Source organism: Egretta garzetta, unplaced genomic scaffold (genome assembly GCF_000687185.1).
Source record: "Egretta garzetta isolate BGI_Z169 unplaced genomic scaffold, ASM68718v1 scaffold108, whole genome shotgun sequence".
In the NCBI taxonomy this organism is placed as follows: Eukaryota; Metazoa; Chordata; class Aves; order Pelecaniformes; family Ardeidae; genus Egretta; species Egretta garzetta.
Window position 1 is genome coordinate 2,104,886 of NW_009260614.1, and position 21,128 is coordinate 2,126,013.

Here is a 21,128-nt window from a genome sequence, read left to right on the forward strand (position 1 = left end):
GACTGTGTTAAAACGCGGGGCGCCACCAGCTGCCGCCAGCCTGTATGATCTCTGCACCCATTACCTTATGGGCGCAAACAATGACACAGAGCAGGACAGGGAGTCACTGCAGCTAGCTATTATGAGAATAAAAATAAACAGGAGTCTTGTGTGTGCCTGGGACCCAAGCTGCAAAAGAGCTCATTAACTTTAAATATATCACCTAGCTACACTCTGGAGGTCAAATTCAAGAAAAAAAAAAACCCGACAACAACCCAGGTGTGAATACTTATCAGTCTACAGACAGCACAGCCTCATCCCCCTTTAAATGCATGCATCATTTTTGTGCTGTGGCAGGGAACTTTTAAGGAGGAGGGAGAACCTGCTTGTCCTGAGGCTGGCCAGAGGAAAGGCTTACTTAGGAAACAGTCAGGCCAGATTATGCAGGCTCCCAGTTTAATGCACAAGGCTCTGAAAACCACATGTAAGTCTCTGTTCTGCCCTTGGGTATGGGTCCTGTGTGGTTTGGGGGTGGTCTGCTGCACTCTCAGCCTGGTGCATCCAACCTGGGCAAACAGGACAGGGATCAGGACAAATGTACCAGGAGAAAGGCAGGATGGGGCTCAGGCCACATGGGTGTAACTTGGCTTGGTGTAAGAGTGCAACTGGGGGTATTTTGTGCTGCGGTTGCCCTCCTTGGTGCCCTGGCAAGGTGACTGCAGAGCCTGTTCTCAAATGCTTGTGTCTTTCCTGCTAAGCATCCTCCAGCAAATCCAACCTTCCCTTCTTCTCTTCATTAGTCATGGGGGCTGAGGGAAGACTAAATCCTTGGACTGGAGCTCAAAGCCCATCAGCTTAGAGAAAGGGTTGTGATTTTCTGTGCTCAGCTCTGATGCACCAGTGAAGCACAGCACCTCCAGCAAGAGCAAATGATAGTGCCTTGAAACCTCTTTGTCCTGGGGATCTGGAAGCACAACCCCGGTATGAATGAATTGGGGTTGAAGGCAAGTGGTTTAGGAGTAAATCCCCCTTCAGAAGTGCTCCTTCAGATCCCCCCAACATACGTGTCCAACGTGGAGTTTGCTCCCTGGGAGTACAGTGGTAGTTTTCCAGGCTCCTCTGTATTTTAAGTCGTTAGTGCTTTTCCTTTTTCCACATCCCATTGGTTTTAGAAGAGCTAATGGCCATTTTTCAGAGGTGCAGACACCCCTTCCTTGGGGCTGTCATGGCCAAAGCAAATTTCCTTGGGCTGCAGTGTCTGGGAGAGCTGGAAAAGAGCTTGGTTTCCCAGCTCTGTGCTGCTCTTAGCTGCTGCTCCATAGTCCTTGGTGTGCTTGGCCTAAGTGGATGTCGAGCATGGTGCGGGGCCCGATGTTTCCCTGCTGTAGCTCTGTGGAGCTCTGTGATGGCGGCAAGACTGAGCTCACAGCACAGCAAACTTGGATGCTGGGGCTCTTCAAACTGAAATTATCCCCGAGGTCTTTCTGCACCCAGTGAATGAACAATGCACATTGTGACTTTGGCAGGTCCAGGACCCCTTGCTGGCCATGTGTGGTCTTTGGGCACTGAAAAGGTTCCCAGAGGACCCAAAGATGTTACTGGGTGCCTTCAGCATCCTCTTTCCATGATGGAGCAATTAGCCAGGCTCACACTATTGCTCCCGGTGCTGTTGACCGTCCATCTACTTGCTATTCCTTTTTATTCCCACATTTTCCTGTTTTTTTTTTTTTTCTCAGAACTGAGACAGTGTCTTGCAGGCAGCAAACCTTTGTGGGTATCTGGGAGCACTTAGCGCCCAGCCGATGCTAAGGGACTGGTAATGATAAGCAGATCTGATTTGTCTCTGATGATGTGGCCAGCAATGTTCTGAGTCACAGTTTTAGTCATACGAGGCTCAGCCATATGATTGCTAAAACCCTTCTGACTCTTTGACATTAGCGCCAGGATTAAGAGGAAACATTGTGGGGAAGAAAAGCGTTAGGGTGTAACTGCAAATAAATAAATAGATGCTTTAGGTGGTTTAAAACCAGGGGTTAAAAGCTCAGCTCTTATATTCTGCTAAGATGACCTCTGAAGCAGTGACTGTCCCTTGGCTGACGGGGAGTAAATCGGGGATAGAGCAACATCTGGGTCGCATCCTGCCTGGAACCCTGCTGGTCTTCACCCACTGTGCCACCCAGTGGTCTTCCCCTGCCCCAGCTGACCCGCACCGCTGTGCCTCGAGGTTTCCCTGCCCTCCCAGTTTGTAAATAAGTTATTGCAATGCGTGAGTGCCTTCATCAATCAGGGACTTCAGCACAGCTCAGGTTTATAAACCTCATCCGCATTTGTAACTGGTGGGAGCAGGGAGAGGAGAATAGCTGCGGCTGTCACCAGACGGGGAGCACAGCCCAATCCATCCTGGCTGCAGCTTTTCGGCTGCTTGTGCCCCGTCCCTCCTTATGAGGTTGTTTTCCTTCAGTGTGATGAGTTCTTGCTAAAGTAGAGCTTGGAGGCAGAGGGTGAGGGGAGGATGTGAACACCGCACACATTATAGATTGGCCCAGGGGGATGGCGAGGGATTTGGGGCTGTGTGATCACCGCTGACGGCAGTGTTGTTTGGGGCTTGCTGGCTGGCTCATGGAAAGGAGCAAGGGAAGATGAGAGCAGCATAGACAGCACACGTGTTCCACCCTGGCATTTTCCTCCCTTCTTCCCATCCCTTAAACCCAACTAAAAGTTCATTTCTGAATAAGCAGCACATCGCTCGCTCTGAATATCAACTCTTCCTGGGCAGGAATACATCTGTAGGAACAGCAAAGCCAAATGTGGGGATGTGCGCAGTGTTTGATTTTCCTCCAATGCAGATTCTGGAACAGATGCTTGATGCATGCATTGCACATCAGCCTGTAGCGCGCCATGTACGTGACTGTGGCTCACAGGAGGAGGAAGGCATCTTTTGACTGTACCCAACACAAATTTCAAGCTGAGGGTTCCCAGGAGCTGATGGGTGGCCTAAACACTTGTAGATCCTATAGGCGATGTGTGTATCGGGCAGTCCCTGGTTATGCCATGGCTGCAGAGAGCAGCCCTGTGTGCTTTCACCTTGCAGTCATGCAGAGTTGCACTGGGTGCGTCTTGGAGCCTGCATGTCTTTTTTTTTTTTTTTTTATAGTATTTCTCTCCTGGGTGTTGAATACTGTAAAAGGAATTTTCAGCCAAAATTGTGAGTTCTCTTTCTTTATATTATGATGCTGCAGTCTCCTGAGATCCTGATGGCAGGAAGGTTTGTTTTCTGCAGCTTAAAATGAATGTTAAAGGGATATTTTGACCAGGAAATATGTTGTGGGTCTAGTTGCCTTGCTAGTTAACAGTTTTAATTGAAAAAGCAGTCAATAAGGGGATAATGCATTTTGTAATGGCATCATTCTTCTGAGGTTGTGGAAAATGCTATAATTAAGCTGATAATTAAACCCTGTGAGGTTAGTTATGATCCCTGGCAAAGGCACAGGGAAGTCATGAGCAAGGGGTTGCCCAAAGTCTTGGTCTGAGTCAGATGCAGAGCCCAGGAGCCCTGGCACCTGCTTTCTCACGTGTAGGACCAAGTCCTGTGTCTCCGCTGTGGATGAAATGACACTGTAGAAAACATAAATTGAATAACTCAATATTTTGGGGTCACACATGGATAGAGCAAATATATGCACGGGCAGGTACTGGAGTATCTTTAAAATGCAAATTGTTTTCTTGCTAATCTGGCTGATTCCTTTAACCCAATTTGCCTCACCGTGTATGGTTTTGCTTCTGCCTTTCCCTTGGAGTGATGTGCTGCAATGTCCACTGTCACCTTGCATTGCCTTCCCCAGCCTGATCCAACGTGCAGTCCAACCTGATGTCCTAAACTGATGCCCCTCATGGGGAAGCAGAAGGAACAGGTTTTCTCGTAGCCCATAAATATTTTAAAGAATGGCTTTCCAAGTGATGGCGTACCCACCCCTTTCCTTTTCTGCTTAATAAGCTGTCCCAGAAATGAGCTCCAACCTGCAAGTGCTCAGCCCACGCCAGCCCTGCAAAGCCCTTCAGTGTGTGCTGAGCCCTAAAGGTGTGAGGAACTTCAGCAGCTGGATGGGGTCTTCTTGCACGTTATGGGATCAAAGCTATTATGAATCCCTGCTGGGTTTCCTTCCAGAGCCTTCTTCACTGGCTTGCCCCTAGGATATTCACTCTTGTCTTCAAGAAATTACAGGCAGAACCTAATGAATAGAGATCACTCTTCTGGCAAGCAAGCGTTTTGACTCCGCTTATTTTCACATTGTGTTTCTGCGAAGATAAGGACAGGGAGCGATTTCAATCAGTGGTGCATACGCTTGGATCAAGCATATGAAATATCATAAAAAGGAGAGATGGCAGCAGCATGCAGCGCACGCGGTAAAGCTGTCACGCAGTGCTGCTGCAGGTACTGCAGGCAATAGTGACATTTTAATAGTAGCCCTTGCATTGATCTGCTTTAGTCTGATGGTTTCAGACACTTCTTACACCTACTAATTTAGCAACAGCAACTACATGGAGAGGTGGATGCAGTCAGTTCCAGCTGAATCTGAATAAAAAACAACCAAAAAGCCTTACAGTTGCTGATTCTGCTTCCAGAATTGAAGGAGGGCTAATATATCCACCCATATCAATTGGCCTAATAATATGTAGGAAGACACATCTATGGACTGACAGCCAAAGGAGAGGCATATAAACACTGAACTACCCTGTTCAGGGAAGCGAATATTTTTAAGATCCTTAAACAGGCATGAATTTCCTTTTTTTTTGCCCTTTTCATTAAGCATTGCAGAAGTTCTCTGAGGGAAAAGTAATGTTTGATAGGATGCTCGGGTATGCTTCGAGCAGCCACATGCCTCATTTACAAAACACACAATATACTTGAGGGGCTTGGGACAGCATAGGCTCAGTTCATTAATGGCAGGAGAAGCTAATGCACCGAAGCTACTCCTGCACTGCCTGCTTGGCATGCCAAGCACACAGGGCTTTTAAGAGATGGATGCTGATGGAAAGCTGAAATGAAATGCCTTGTGGATTCGCAATAGTCTGGCTCTTTCCTCTGTGTGTACTCCCTTCCTCTGGAGGATGGGGTTGGCCCTGTAAAAGCTTTGCAGAGACCTGGCTGTTTGGCGGCTCTGTAGAGGGGAAGAGCCCTGGCCATGCTGATGGCTGCTGTCCTCCTGCCAAAAGTGGGTTTTTTTGAGAAGTGACTTGCCTACAAACGCTTTGGGGCTGGGGAACGACCTATTCCTCTCTATCTGTGCATCTGGTCCTGTCTTCAGGTGTGGGTATGCCACAATACGGGCCATTCATTGGGATAACAACAAATTTGGGTCTGTAGGCACCATGAAGTTGATGTAGGAGGTGCCATAGCGCATGTATGGGTCCATGATATGCAGAAGATCTGGAGCAGCAGGTTGGATGTGGGCACGAAGTGGTACTTCAGTGAAAACATTGATCTTTTTCTTTCATTCCAGGGGATGGCCAGGTTGATTTTGATGAATTTATGACTATTCTGGGACCTAAGCTGGTATCATCAGAAGGCAGAGATGGCTTTCTGGGAAATACAATAGACAGCATATTCTGGCAGGTAAGTGGTCATTCTTTTAAAATCAATTTTAGCCAACTATCAGTAGCTTCCTGAATTGATTTGTTGAGGAGCACAAGATGTTTTGTGAAGCGTGAATGTTTGTGTAAGGGCTACTTGGGTCCCTCTCGCTGTCTGCTGTGCAAGACAACCCCACGTTGCTGGAGGGACCTGCTCTCAGCTAAGCCTTTTGCGGGAGGAAGGGAAAGCACTTGCTGTGGGTGAACTGCGGTCAAACACAACAAAACACCCCATTATCTGTGTGACATGTTTGGGACTGTTTTGGAATTCCTTGTTGGAAGAGAAGAACGTTTTTCTTGATGAGCCTTTTGAGTTGGGAATCTTGAACCTGTCCGGCTGCTCTCAGAAATGTGCCACTGTTCAACATCCCGTGGCAGTGGCAGAGGGATGCTCCAGGCAGAGTGAGGTGTGTCATGCAGGTCACATCTGATCCGTGCTTCTGTGGTTGATTCAGGCCCCAGGCTGAGGATAATCACGTTGTGCCAGTGCAAGTGTTACCCATGGTGCTGCCCTGGGGTGGTTTGGTCCGGCTGGTTTGGGGCATCGGGGAGTGCGGGGCAGGTCTGGCAGTGGGAGCTGCCTCGCGTCTGTCATGCTGTGTGATCTTGAACCACGTTAGACTTTCCTGGAAAAGCAAGGACAGTCCAGGCTGTTATGGCGGGGATTAAAAATCTCCCAAAACACAGTGCTGCATGTTTGTTGCCAATGGGTTAAATGTGTGGCTTCCTGTGAGATTACTGCTCGTTTCATTAATCGTCCAACAGCCTTTGCTTGCTAATAAACTTTAGCTGTTACCAAGTTTATGGGAATCAAAGGAGTCAAACCTGGATATAAGCGTTTCTGTTGTCTTTTACTACCTTCCAGCACTGTCCAGACTGAATTGGGTGGAGTTTTGCAAAAGCCTTGTAAAAGTCTTTTAAAAACTTGTTCCTGGCCTCCTGGCATGTGATAGAAATAAGCCTGGAAATCCTGGTCTGGATTCTAGTATTTGGTCATCAAAGCAAGAGTCTGTCGTTGGTGAAGCTGCAGTGGTTTGTAATGTATCTGGGGGGATGTGAGAGCTGAAGTCATGCCGCCAAGGGCAGGACTGTGGTTGTCACAAATGTCTCATTGCCTCCACTGCACCCTGCAAGCTCCATCCCAGCACATGAGCAACTGGGAGAGGAGGAAGCACCATCCCGTCCCACGGGGCCATTGGTGCTTTCCAGATCCCCTGGTGAGGCTGGCCTCACCAGAGCCATTCCAGCAGCAAAAAATACCCATTGGGAAAATCAAGTTCATGAACTGACCTCTTTGATGGGGAAGCAGAGAAGTCTGGAGCCCTCCCTAAAAATTCAGTTTGCAGGTTAAGGCGCTGCCATTTAGTGACCCTTCAGCCCATGTAAATGCCTGCAGTGGCTTTGCTCAGAAGGAGCGAGGAAGGGAGGACGTGTGCTCTGGTTTTAGAGCAGCAGGACTCCGGGGCCCAGCTTTCACCTTGCCCTTTCACTCAGTGGCGACCATGGCCCTTGTGCCCCCCCAGGCTGCGGTGGGACAGGTGAAAAGAGTGCAGACACTTCATGTCACCAGCCCCACGGTGGGAAGGGGCAGCCCTGAGGGGTGTCCACAGGCAGCGAAGCTTTGGCTGAATTACACAAGTGCTCCAGGGCCTCAGAAAAAAGTAGTTCGTGGTCTTTTACTTGTAAGGGTAAGAATACATCTCTTCACGTAGCACTTTTCTGGATTTCAAAGCTGCTGAAGAGAAGGGTCCATCTCACATTTCATTTCTCTTGGGGTAGGAGAGCTCATGAAGAATACAGTAATTTTGCTACTTATTCCTAAAGAATAAGCAAGGATAAAACCACATAGGGAAGTGCAATTCAGGGAACAAGTTGCGTTTGCCCATCCCTCCCTGCCTTTACCCAAGGCCTCTGCAGGGCCATAATTCACCTCATCTTTAAGCAAAGCATTTATGCATCTGCATTATCTCCTGTGGGATTATGCCTGATTTGAAAGAAAGCCCTTTTCGGAATCAGGGCCGGGTTGCATTTCCCACATTCCCTTGACGTGCAATTTTCACATTTGCTGGAAAGGAATGGCAGGGAGAAGGGGATGAGTTTGGGTTGCTGATAGAGCACTCCACCGCTGCAGTCACCCCCAAGGAGTGATTTTGAGGAGGGAATGGTGCCCACAAGCCTGTAGTTGTGACTAGTGCTAGGTGACAAGGGCAGCAAGGGTGGGACAAGGAGGGACAACTCTGCCTTGGTGTCAGCTGGCTGGGCAATGCTACCAGGAAACCTCACCCCAAAGCTGCAGGCAACAAAAGACATCTTAAAGAGGGTCTTATATCGGTTCCAGGGGGAGAGAAAATCCATGCTGACATCCAGAAAGTGCCTTCCCTTCTTCCAACCAAACGGCTTCCCTCCAACTGTCATGATTTTGGCTCACGGGGTATTTTTGCTGAGGGTCCAGCTTTCTATACTGTGTCACTTCAGTGCAGACTCTGTTCCAAGTGCGCCTTAATAGCACTTTAAATAATGCAATGACAGAGTTAAATAATAAACAGCAGCAGAAGGAGAGAGGAATTCAAAGGAACAGGCAAGGGCCCGGAGACGCATTTGCAGGCAAAGCTGGGAGTGAGTTGGTGGGGTACAGGAAGGCGGTTCCAGATGGCAGAAGCTGCAGAGGGGAAGGATCTTACAACAACAGCAGTGGGGCTGCAGGAGATGGCAAGGGGGGAGAAACAGTGGAGGAGTAGGGAGGAGAGAGAGGGATGATGTGTGGAAGAGGCAGGCTTCAAATAATAAGGAAAGGGCGCATCCGTCCTATTGTGTGTGTTGACTAAAGAGCCTGGGAGAAGCAGGATTTGGCTGAGACCTGAGCATTGGCAGCTGTTGGAGAAACAGAGGGTCTCTCGGATGCATTTTCCTCCCTTGATTTCTCGTGTGGGCTTTAAATTGAGTTGCATCGGTGTATGTTTAAGGCGTCTAACTCTTGCTTTCTCAGGTAGTAGCGATCAGTTCTGCTCCAGTTAGAATGGCTCTCCACGGTCCCAGAGCCCAATTGGGAAGTATCTAGGGGGAGGGAAAAATCATCCCTGCAAATACTATTTCAGTCTGAGTTGATATAGACCACTGATATCAGGGGAGCTGAGGAAATAACGGGCTCTCCTCCATCTCAAAGTCTGTCTTTCCCAAGCGAGATGCAGCACACACCAAGCACTGTTGTGCAGAGGACGTCCCTGGGTGCCTCCTGCTCAGTTTCAAAATGCTTTTCTCATCCTCGTACCAACAGTGTGCAAATAGAAGTAGCATGAACCCGTGCACAGGCATCTTTAACTGTCTCAAATTTTTAAGACAGTCTTAGGCTGCCTTAAATATTTCTTCTTAAATATACAGCTGCCCAGTAATCATTAGCCAGTCCTCAGCGTGCAGGATTGTGGTCAGGAGGAGTTTGAAGGCTGGAAGCACCTGATGAAGCCCCATTCTCCCTGGTTTGGGGCAGACCTGCTGTGGCTGCTTCCACAGGGTCTGCATTTATTCAAAATAAAATGTAAAGAAAAAATAAAGAGCAGAGATGAGATGTTGGGAGTACCTATTGAACTCTGTTTTGGAAGCCAGCAGGAGCAGGCGAGCCTGGCCCTGCACAGAGGTCTTGGACCCCTGGTCTCTCGCAGGGTGTCTGCCCCTTTCCCTCTCCATCTGTATTTTTTAAAAAGTGGCCACCCATCACTCACCTTCTCTGCCCACCTTCTCACAGCTGCTCCTGCTGGTGCTCACGCTTACTGTCCTGAGGCTGGTGTTCTTTAGTGTGTCCGGCAGTGCTTTTGCAGTGATGTGGTGGCTGCTGCATGGTCAGAGAGATGCTATTTGATCAATTTTCAGGCATGAGAGTCTATTTTTCCAGAGCTCAGGGAACATAAGTCTGGTTCCAGTCATGCACTGAGGGCTGTGTTTTGTTCCAGCGGTTTGGGGGCATTACCAATGCATGGCCATTCAGGTCTGTAAAGCGACTTAGATCAAGAGCATTACAGAAAAGACAAACATCACTACTGGTAAATATTAGCTCTTTTTTTTTTTGGCAAGCAGACTCCAAATCTATGCACTATGCCCTGCCATTCTGAGCCAGAGAGAGGGATGAAAGGAGAGGGGAGAAGCTGGGATTTCATATTCATTTACAATTTCTGCCCAGATTGTTTCTAAGTGCAAAGACCTTCAGGCACAAGTGTTAAATAGTTTGCACAGGACGCGGTGTAGTGGATCTCCAGTCCCTGCGGGTAAGCAACAGGAACAGAAGTAATAATCATCTTGGTTTACAGGCTTTTAATTAAAATAAACCTATCTGTCTTGGCTAAAATGCTTTTTGAAGTCAGAACAAGTTCGAATGGTTAAACAACAGGGCTGCATCTGTGTCGGATGCAGAATAAATTCTGTACCCAACAGCACTGATGAGATTATTTTGAAAAGTCAATACTTCTTATGGTGATCATTTAAAAGGCAAAACACTGCCTGCTCTCCCCACCCCACCCCCCCTTACTGTATGCACATGGAAGCTGCAGGGAACATCATTTCAGCCAACGCTAAGGCATTGCCGGTGCAAAGATATCTGGAAGCTTTGTCTTGCATGAGGGGACAGTGCTGTATCATCTGCGCAGACATGGTGCCCATTCGTCGCGTTAGATATCGCCCAGTATAATTCATTGGTGTTCAGGAGGAAGCTGATTGATTCGGGATAAATAAGGCTGTTTTGCAGGAGCAGGAAGACCAGAATACCAACACGGTGCTTTGGCCTGGGGAGGTGCTGCTCAGAGATCTCATTTTTCTGCCATAGAGATGTCCCTGCAGTTTTGGGGGGAGAGCTAGAGGACTGGGGAGACAGGTCTTGCCAACAGAGCAGCTCAGCTCCTGTTCCCTGGGCTTGGGAAAACCTTTTTCATTTCTCCAGGCTTCCACAAACCTTTGCTCGGGAGGGGGAATACATTGGTTTTTACAATCTTTGGTGGATGTACTCATCCAGCCAAAGCTAGGTCCTGTGGCCCCCCTGTGCAAGGAAGAAGGGATGGCCCAAGACAGCAGAACCCCCTGTGCTCCTGAGCCACCACGCTCAGCAGCATGCACCAATGGGCATTTCGTTCCCTGGATGCAGGGAAAAATAGAGCAAGGACCACATCCAGCCATGCAATATTGCATCTGGCGCTGGCTGGGAGGGGGCTCAGGTGAAGGGGGGGCTCAGGGCCAGCTGTGAATGCAGGATAGCAGAGGGACACGTCTGGATGGGACACGGCGGTTTCATCCTCCCGGCACGGTTTGCTGATGCTTTAATGATTTTGCTGTGCAAAACTGCCCATCCGTAATCTTGTTTGCAGTTGTCACTGCAAATGCAACAGCGTCCCTGGGGAGTGATCTGGGCTCTCATGATCTGGTCAATCAATTAGTGCTTTAATAGAGTGAAATGAAGGAGAAAATGTGTGGGAACCTCAGTGGCACAGGGCAGGGTACGGAGAAGCCACGGCGGGTGATGGTGTGGGAGGGAAGGCAGGGGCTGAGCACGCAGTGTCGGAGCCACGCTGCCGGCGAGGCGTGCGAGCGGTGCGTGCCTTGGCTCTCTACAAAGGTGGTTTTGCTTAGAGAGGGATTTTTCTTTGTGAAGTCCAGTAGATAAACCTAATGCAATTTGTCCCCATATGTGAGCTTTCTCCTCTTGTCCCCGCAGAGGAGTTAATTTGATGATGGCAAATTAACCTTGCTGGAGTTGTGGAGAAAGGGTTTGTGCCTCCATGTGCAATTTCACATGGTAACAGATCCAACCACCGACCATGGCATTGCCAAAATAACAGCTTGCCTCTTGCAGGAGGGCCAGCCGGGTGGGGGGTGTATGTGGCCTCCCCTTCTTAGCGTCCTCCTCCTCCTGGGCTGGTGTGGGATATTGCTAAAGCCCAGGAGGGGCCATTTTATGTCTTGCACCGCAATGGCTTGCGGGTAGTGAGCTGCTCTGCTGCAAATAACCCCTTGATTTCAGGTGCTGCCATTTCAGCCTTTCAAAGAGCCATCTCAAACCCGCTTCTGTGGAGGAAGAGTCAGTTCTGCAGTTCAGGGTAGCGGGTGATGCTTGGGGTCGGTGGTGGTTCCTGGCAGCACAGGCTTCGCAGCTGGGCTGAGCACGTGTAGTTTGGAGTGGGTAAGGAACTGCTCTTGTACTACTGCTTGGAAAGATGGCTGAGATTCAGGGAGGAAGGATGGCTTAGGAGAATGTGCAGACTTAGTGGCCATTTAAGTGGCCTCCCTCTTGGTGACTACTTTAGGGTATAAATGAGGAAACATCGCAGCTGAAATTTTGGGTGCCAAAACTTGATGGATGGGGTCAAGGATGGGCAGCTGGGGCTGTATCATTGCACCATGCACGTTCCCTCACCCATGCACATGCTCTTCTGCCAAACAAAACCCTCCACCCCACTGCAACCTTTTCAGTGTTAGAAACAATGTGGCTGGTGGCTTTTTGGTTGTTGAACCTGAAATATCTCAAAGTGATTTCCACAGAAAAGAAGTTCTGTATTTCTTCAAGATCTACCCTTTCCTGGGTTTCCCAAGCTGGATAACAGCAAACTGAAGGACTAGTTGAAAACCTTGGCATTGACTTTCCAGCAGAAACCACTGCAGCTGGGCCTGGGAGCCAAGGCAGCTATCCTCCCCATCACAGCTAAAGCTGGGCTCTGCTCAACTGCAGTCATTACATTCACCCAGACACCATTAGCTCCTGCGTCCTGACCGTGTTTCCAGTTTCAGAAATTAAATATGTCCTGCAATATCTGCTCCTGCATTTTAGACTTGATGTGTGGTTTCCTTCTATCCAGTTTTAAAATGCTGCGAGGTTTCCCGTTACCAGGACACAGGTGGCTGTGTAGTGGTGACGAGCAGTGGCTCTGGCCACGTAGCTGGTGTGGATAGTGTGCACCTCACCTCCGCTAACCTGGGGCACTGCTTAGACTCCCTTTAGAGTTAATGGAGAGAAACAGCCACTTCTAGGGTACAATGCAAGGGATCAGCTTTAGGCTTCAACCTCAGGGGGAGATGCATCGTGCTTCAAAAGTGCCATTTTTTTCTCCATTTGGTATAAAGGAAGACTAGAAAAGTGGCTCAGATGGAGATGTGTGCACTGGGGGACAGTTAAATGTCATCTGATGAGTCCCACTAAGGGTTTCACCAGCTCTGCTAGTGCTGAGGCTGTTACCAGTGGAAGGAGAACAGTTCTGGTTGCCTTCTTAAATCTTCTTTTGTTGACAACAACATTCCACTGAGTACATGGCACCCAGTGGTTGTTGTTGTGACAGCGAAAGCTGAACGCTTGCAGGTAATGAACTCACCAGCAAGAGACTTCTCTTTGTTCATAGTCTGGGTATGCAGCCCAGCAGCGCTGTCGCAGCCTTTGGTGTAGATGCAAACATTGGAGAAGTTCATGGCCTGGATGGTGGTGGTAAGGCCGTCCTTGGATGGTGAGACTGGCACATCCCTGGAACCTGTTTGCAATGTATGAAGTCGCCAGTGGGCAGGAGTGGGCAATGTTTGGGTGCCATCCCTTTTATCTGTTTCTCTGAATGGACCTCATTTTCACCAGTACACATCTTTCCCTGTAACAAAATCAGTTCACCCAAGTCATCAGGATCAAAGTCAGACCTCAAAACTGGAGACACTGGAAACAATAAAGTTTTGAAAGGCATGTGAACCAAAGCGGGACTGGTGCCACTAGCAGGAGAAAAGCAAGATTTCGTTGTCCAACTGTGTTCTGTAGCTTCACCCAGCTTACTCATACATTTAGCCTTCAGAAACACACCACAGCTTTGGTTCAAAGTTTATTTAAAGCAGGCAGTTCATACCAAGAGGCATCCTGCCTGCTGGATGACAGCATACGGTTGTCCTGGCAGGTGGTGATTTGGCTTTGTGCATGCCCCAGAGCACTCACATACATATACTTCATCCAGCTCTTACGGTACAGAGGTTATTTTGTCTGTGCCAGCCTATATATAAATTCAGTCTGCATCTCTGTGTGTCACTGGGATTTTTTTTCCCCTGCCTAATGGGTGGAATAGGACCTGCACTGTGCTTTTCTCAGTGATTTGCTTAGAAATGTAAGGAGCAATGTGTAGGAAAGGTAAAGGTGTGAGACCATCATCTGATGTGCACGTGGGTACCTGGAACATGGGCTGGGGAGGGGAGTTCTTGGCTTGTGGGCTCCTTGCTGCAGCAGTCAGACTCCCCAGGACCTCTGAGTGCCTGTGTACATCTCTGGTGCTGGTTGTTTTGAGGCCGGCATCTTTTTTTTTTTTTCTTTGAATGTGCTTTGATGACTTTGAAAGGCACCATTGGGCGATGGAGCAGAAGCAGTATGCTTCATGCAAGGGAGTTTCAGGGGCAACAGTTCTGGCTTCAAATCCCGTATCCCCTGCACTCCCAGTGCCAGGAAGGATTTTCTTTCAGAGCAGAGGATCCACCAGTCCTCAGATCCTAAGCCTGCAGCAGATCTCAGGATCCGTCCTTCCTCTGCACAACAGAAAGGGCGGGTAAGGCTCTGCAGTTCAGTAGTCACCAGAGGGCACTACCTGCGGCTTGCCTGGATCCTTCATGTTCTCGTAACAAAATCATAGAATCATGGAATGTTTTGGGTTGGAAGGGACCTTTAGGGTCACCCAGTCCAACCCCTCTGCGGGGAGCAGGGACACCTTTAACCAGATCAGGTTGCTCACAGCCCCGTCCAACCTGGCCTTGAATGTTTCCAGGGATGGGGCCTCCACCACCTCTCTGGGCAACCTGTTCCAGTGTTTCACCACCGTCATTGTAAAGAATTTCTTCCTTATATCCAGTCTCAATCTCCCCTCCTTTAGTTTAAAACCATCATCCCTTGTCCTGTCACAGCTGGCCCTACCAAAAAGATTGTCCCCACCTTTCCTATGGGCCCCCTTTAAGCACTGAATGGCTGCGATCAGGTCTGCCCACAGCCTCCTCTCCTGCAGGCTGAATAACCCCAACTCTCCCAGCCTGGCCCCATAGGAGAGGACATCTCTTTGACTGTGCTGCTGTCATTTTGTTGAGTGAAATCTTAATTGACTACAAGGAAACTCTGGTTTTCATGGAGATTGGAGTCTGGGAATTGTTAAAAACAGCCTTCATGGTGGTGGCCTTTTCTATTTCTTTTTCTAAAGAATCCTCACTTTGAGACAGAAATCTATGTGGTGTCCTGCCTCCAAGCCCTGGGTTTCAGCAGAGTAGTGAAATTTTCACAGTATTTTTAAAGTTTTAAAGAGAAAAATAAGAGGGAAAACAGGAAAGATGACACTCCATTGCTCGTAAACAAAAAAAAAAAAAAAAAAGCAAAAGTGTTGGCAACCCTTTGCAACAAACAAATATGTTTAGAAAGAAAAATGACCTCTTATGTGAAAGAAAAGCTAGAAAAAGAAATTACTCTCTTGGAGAAAAAAAAAAAAAGAAAGGAGAAGACAAACAGACCTCAGAACAAATGCAAATGGAGAGCTGCAAAGGACCACTGTGGTGGGGACGGTGGATAGCTTGGGCAATGGCTGAGGCTCGTTAGTGCAAGCCAGGTGAGCAGTGGACTCTGTGGCATTGAGGAAGGACCTCCAGGTCCTGGCTGCCAGACAATTCCTACAGCACAGCATATAACTCAGGCTTTCCTAGTACGTATCCAAGATTTTCAGTGCAGTTTGCTGGAGCATGACATCTGACACCAAAAGAAAGCTGCCTGGTGCCCTAAGCGATGCCCCAGTTAGATTTTTTTACTTCTCAGTTGTGCCAGCAAAATACCTTGTGTTACAGCCCTGAAGCAGCTGAGGGATGGGGCCAGAAGCAGCTGTTGGAGCATCTTGGTGCCTCGTTCGGGTTGCAGCAGCAAGGTGCCAAGAGCTGCTGGGTTTCTGCTTGTGCAGAGGCACAAGGAGCAGCTCATGCTGGGAATTGCCTGTGGAGGAGAGGGGCGTTCACCAGCTGCCTACAACTTGCAGTGGTGGCCGTCCCTGCCATGCCCACCTAACCGTCACCTCTGTGGTGTTCCCCTCCCCTTGCTGTGCCAGACTGGTGTTTCTGAGGAGCAATACTGGTGGGCAAATTTGGTGGCCGTGGCAGACAACTCCCCAGTCAACAGCCATCTTGAGCTGCTCTCCATCAGGATGCAGAGGTTTCCTTGGCCATCCATATGGAGGACTTCCCCTGGCCATCAGGGTGAAGGTTTTCCCCTGGCCATCAAGACGGAGATGCCCTGGCCATGCTGCAGACACAGCCAGCTCCATCCTGCCCCTGCCTCCTGCACTGAGGACAGGGGGGACTGGGGAAGATGGGGAGATGGCTGTCTAACAGCCACTGGTGGCCCTGAGACCATTTCCCTCCACGCTGCTTTTGCCGACTTCTCTGCACTCCAGGAAGTGGGACAGGGCCTGGGCCACACACCTTCTTCTCCTGCCCCTGGGGTCTGCACAAGCTCCTACCTTGTTTCTCCATGAACACGTGCCACGAGTGCTGCCAACAGGCCTCCTGCGCTTTGGTTTGGTTTTTTTTACTGTTTGGCAAGAATTTAATGGATTGATGGGTGATGTACAGGTCCTGAGAGTGTGTTCCCAGTGCTGTGAATGTCACCTCTCCCTGCGAACCCTGTGCCACCGCACTGGCTGAGCCAAACAGGCTCTGGTAGCCCCTTCCTCAGATCTGACTTTATTAATGCCGTTTTCCACTGGAGGCACAATGTAGTTTTACCGAGTGGGTGAGAAGATGCTGATCTTCAGGAGAAATTCCTTAAGGTCTTTTTTCAAAGAAATTTGCCACTTTGTCGAGAAACTGTTTCTTTGGCTGTGTGCTTTCTGCACCGTCACCTGACTTCCTGTGGAGATTTGAATACATTTCTGCACCAGCAAAGATAAAAACCTTACCCTCTGAGATGCATGCAGACTCCAGAGCCGGTAGTCCTGATGTAGTCTGAGTCCCACAGAGAATTTTTTTTTTTACTGTTACTATTGAGTAACACACAATGCTATAAAGTGGTAATTAAAATAAACAATTATGTAACCCACTACATTTACTCTCAGTTAAGAAATGTATCAGGGTGCAGATGCTTATGACAGAAGTCCAGAGCAGCCTGAGAAACTTAGCGGAAGGATTCAATGCATGTGTGAACTTTATGGGAAGCGTTCAAAAGTGATTTTGAGCCCTTTTCCATGGAATGAAGCAGATCTAACATGTAAGGGAAAGATCCGTGTTCAAAATGAGCCAGAATGGTGTTGGAGGTCCCTCTGGAGATGTACCCTAATGTCCAACTTTCCTATGCTGAGCAGACACAACCCTCAGGAGATAACCCAGCAAGGCCCATAAGGTGGAGTCCATGGAAAGGCCCCGGTTTTGGAGCAGAGAACAGAAGACTGTTGCCTTACCCTGAAGGAGAGATGGAGGGGAAAAAAAGTAATGACCTAACAATGATTTGCATGTTTTTAATATTTCTCCACTCTTGCTGAGTGTGTTCGTTTAGCTGGTTTTCCCCTGGAGGCCGTCTTGTTCAGGGGATTATTGGTACAAGACATCGCTGTCAATCCATCAGCTCCCCCTGTGCGCACAAAGCTCCCGTTCCTTCGAACTCTTGGAAGTAACAGAGCAATGAAAAGACAAATGAAATAAACTGATGCTTTTTAGGGGAGAGGATTCTGAAAAGAGCTGTCACAAAGCAGACAGGCTGTATGTAGGTGCCAGATTTCAGGGCTTTCAGGAACTGCGATCCCCTGTGAAGATAAACCCATGAACCTCAGCTTCCAGCACTCATGTCCTTTGTATTAAGAGACAGCTGAGCTAATATTAATATTTATTTTATGGCTAGTTGGTATGTGGGCACGTGTTTTCACAAAATCAGCCAGTATGTTAAGTTAAAATATATCCTTTCCCCAATACTAGCTTCTTCTTGCTACATATTGGCCCCATCCTTGCATTTTTCTGATGTCACGTCTTTATTACAAGCTGGTGTGAAAACTCTGCTGAACTCCCGGCTCAGAAATGCTCTTGTAGTTACTCAAATAGCCTTCAGTAGACTATATTTCTTTTTTTTTTCCTACTGACATTCAAAAGTGCTTGAATCCCAAGGGCAGTTTCAGAGCAGAAGTGGAATATATTATAATTGTAGAATCAAATGATGATGAAACCCTCCAGGAATCGCTGGTTCAGCTCAGGAAAGGTGTGCGTATGACTTAGAATCATAGAATCATAGAATCATTTAGGTTGGAGAAGACCTTCAAGATCATCAAGCCCAACCATTCCCCTAACCCTGCCATCCCACCACTAAACCCTGGCCCTAAGTACCTCCTCTGCCCAGCCTTTAAATACCCCCACGGATGGGGATTCGACCCCTTCCCTGGGCAGCCCCTTCCAGTGCCTGATAGCCCTTGTGGGGAAGGAGTTTTTCCCAATGTCCAGCCTAAACCTGCCCTGGCGCAACTTCAGACCATTTTCCCTCAACTTTCAGGGCTTGCTCTCAGCTTGCTGAGATGATTTCAATTTGTGCTTAGCTTTGCATCTTCTTGCATTCATGGTGGACATAACCACACAGGCAGAGAAACGCCGACGTAAATCTTTCAAGACCGGGAACTTAGGAACTAAGGGAAGAGCCTTCCCTATTTGTATTGAGCTCCTCCCTCCCCTATTGAAATGCTGTTTTTATTTAGGATAGCTGTGTAATACCTTAGAGAATAGTTACGCTGAAGATTGGAGATAATCAACATGTTTTTGTGAATCCAATTTTATTGAAAAATTACCCTTTGTTTATTCCCAAGTGAAACTTTCATCAAAGACTCTTTGAAATTACCATTATTCCCAGAATTTCTGCATTGTTTTTACTGAATTTGTGACTGTTTCTTATCAACATGCTTTTAAATGTTTTTTACTCACAAGAACACAGCATTCTTATTTATCTGGAGCATGTTTTTCAGCAAACAAATCAAATGGGGTTTGTATTATTTCATTTGTAAAAGGAAAGGCATCCATTTAGGGCCTGGCAAATTGAAAATGAATTAAACGTATTGGCTGTGGGGTTTTCCATTTTTTTTAAACTCATAGTAATTTATCAGGGATAACTGTTGGGCATGGCTTTTGGGTTGCTACACATTGCCTGGCTGCCTACCAAGCCGGTAGAGATGCACCTGATTTAGGGCAGGTAGCTCTACAACTGGTGGCAGATGCTTGCAAATCTTGCTGCGCTACTGGTTTTTGGAGTGCAGTGGGGTTTTTTTCTGTCGTGGTCATGAATTGTTCCCTCTACAAACTTCCTACAGATCTTTCTAGGGGTAAAGATGATTATGATCCATGTACTGAAGAATAATCTCTCTTCTGGCAGCCTGTGCCTTGCTTTTCTGATAGCCCCTCTCATTGTGACAGTTGTCACTAGCATTTCTGGCTATGGCCAAGGACAAGGAGGGCTCTGCCATGGCAAGGTCTGGGGAAGGAGCAGTGTCCTGGGGATAGGGGAAGGGCTAGGAGAGCCTCAATGAGCTCTTCTGATCTCCCTGCACGGGCCGGTCTGATTGCTTTGGAGACAGCTGACTGTTGATTGCTGTACAAGAATTAAATTAGGTGAGTTAAAAACCCGTATCAATCACCGTCATGCACACTTGCATATGAAACGTAGACTCAAAAGGTTTATGGTAATCAACGTGGAGTGGCTGATTAAAGTCCATTAAAATTCACTAGAAAAAATTCCAACCCTCTCTCTCCACTTCCACCCCGGCTCTTTTCCGTGTTTGATAATCACTGCTGACTTCACTTATCATCCCTGACAAAGTGCCCCAGGATCGGACACGTTACTGCTGGCATCACGGCGGCCTGAGTGTGTGCTGTGCACACATGTAGGAGCAGATAGGGAGCAAAGGCAGGAATAATTTGATTTATAGCAGGCAAAGATGAATCCGTGGGAAGAAACATGTTGAAAGTTGCCTATCATGCTCGTGCATCCAGGGACATGGAAGAAATACAGATGATGTTAAAATTTTAATTGCAGCGGGAATTGATGATTTCAGAAATCCATGGTGTGTGTGGTTTATTGCATCTCATACACTTCTGGTGAATGTGGTGTCTTCCTTTTAAATATACTCCTTTTCTGAATGCAAAGCAAGTATAGTCTCCACCAAGAACACTGCTTCAAACTTTCCTTCTCCAAATGCCTTCCACAACATGCAGAGGCGTCCTGGCTGTTATTCGTACAAGGTCGTTATGGACCTTATTACAAGACAGTGCCTGCGACTAAACCTCCATGGGCTTGTTTGCATTCTTATTGCCTGGCTCTGGCTATTTCAAAACCTCCAGGCCTGTCTTGCATGTGCCATTTGATAGACATCTAAATTGCTCCTAGAATTAAATCTCCATCCAGTTAATTTAACACCTGCAAAATTAAATCCTGGGCTTAGAGTCTTTTGATGAAATCGGGTCACAGTCATTGGGCGCTGCCTTTGAGTAGATATTCAGGCTCTGGCATCTCAGAGATGCCACCACACCGAGGTCCCCAAGCCAGCCGAAGGCAGAGCGCATTGCTGCCTCGCCTGCCACGACACGACCGGCAGCAGATGCTTTTCCAGCTCTCGGCTGGTTTTAATGCACCCCGGTTGTTGAAGAGCTGAATGGGTGATGGAGTCCCTTAATAAGCCTTTATGTGGCCTTTTGTCATTCTCCCTTGTTATTCTTTCTGGACATGTCAGCAGTTTGCCCTTCGTGGCTCTGACGCATCTGTGTGTGATCTCCCCTCGGTGGCTGCTGGCATGGTGCCACGCGCCGTGTCCCTGCTGCTGTCATCTCGCTCCTTGTGCCTTCCCCAGCGCGGGTACCTCCGGTCACGCAGCAGGGTTGGGATGCTCCCGTGCCCAGCTGATCACCCCTCACCATCATGGCGCACAGCGCAGCCCTTGCCTAACGTGCCCTTTACCTTCATCCCATCAGGGTGGCGCTTTGTGGGTTTTCTGTGCTGGTAGGGCATGGTTTTGCTTTTGCACCAGAGATCACTACAGTTTTCATCAGGTCAAGTCTTGGACACTTAATTCCTTCAATGAAAAGGGGAGACAGGAGGAAATCATAGAATCATTTTGCTTAGAAAAGACCTTTAAGATCATCAAGTCCAACCATTACCCTAACACGGCCATAAATGTATAAATATCCACACACACCTCATTCGAGGCAGCCGTATGATAGTACACGTATGTGTAGAGAAGCTCTATGTTAAAACGCTTTTTCAACATTGAAAAGCTACTCACCTGAAAGAGGAGAAAAGGGAATTAGCACAGTTCAGCCCCACAGAGACAATAATTCAGCATCCTTGTATGCTAATAGCATGATTTACTCTTAATGCTTGTGGTTTCAGGCTGCTTTTGCACCGGGTCTGGCCAATGACTCCTGATCAGCTCCCGAGCACGTGATTGCTTTTGTTTTTCTCCTGTTACTGCTCTGTAGATGATTAATGTAAAGGTTAGCATCCATGGATTGTTCCTACAAAACATGGCTAATTTGTATGGCGTTCCTGC

General features: G+C 48.0%; 1 protein-coding gene across 1 annotated transcript in view; it reads left to right on the forward strand.

The window, feature by feature from the left end:
* Positions 1-21,128, forward strand: part of CALN1 (calneuron 1) — a 112,928-nt gene that overhangs the window by 48,483 nt on the left and 43,317 nt on the right. The window contains 1 exon segment of the mRNA XM_009645100.1: positions 5,481-5,593. Within this exon segment, the coding sequence (XP_009643395.1) occupies positions 5,481-5,593 (113 nt within the window).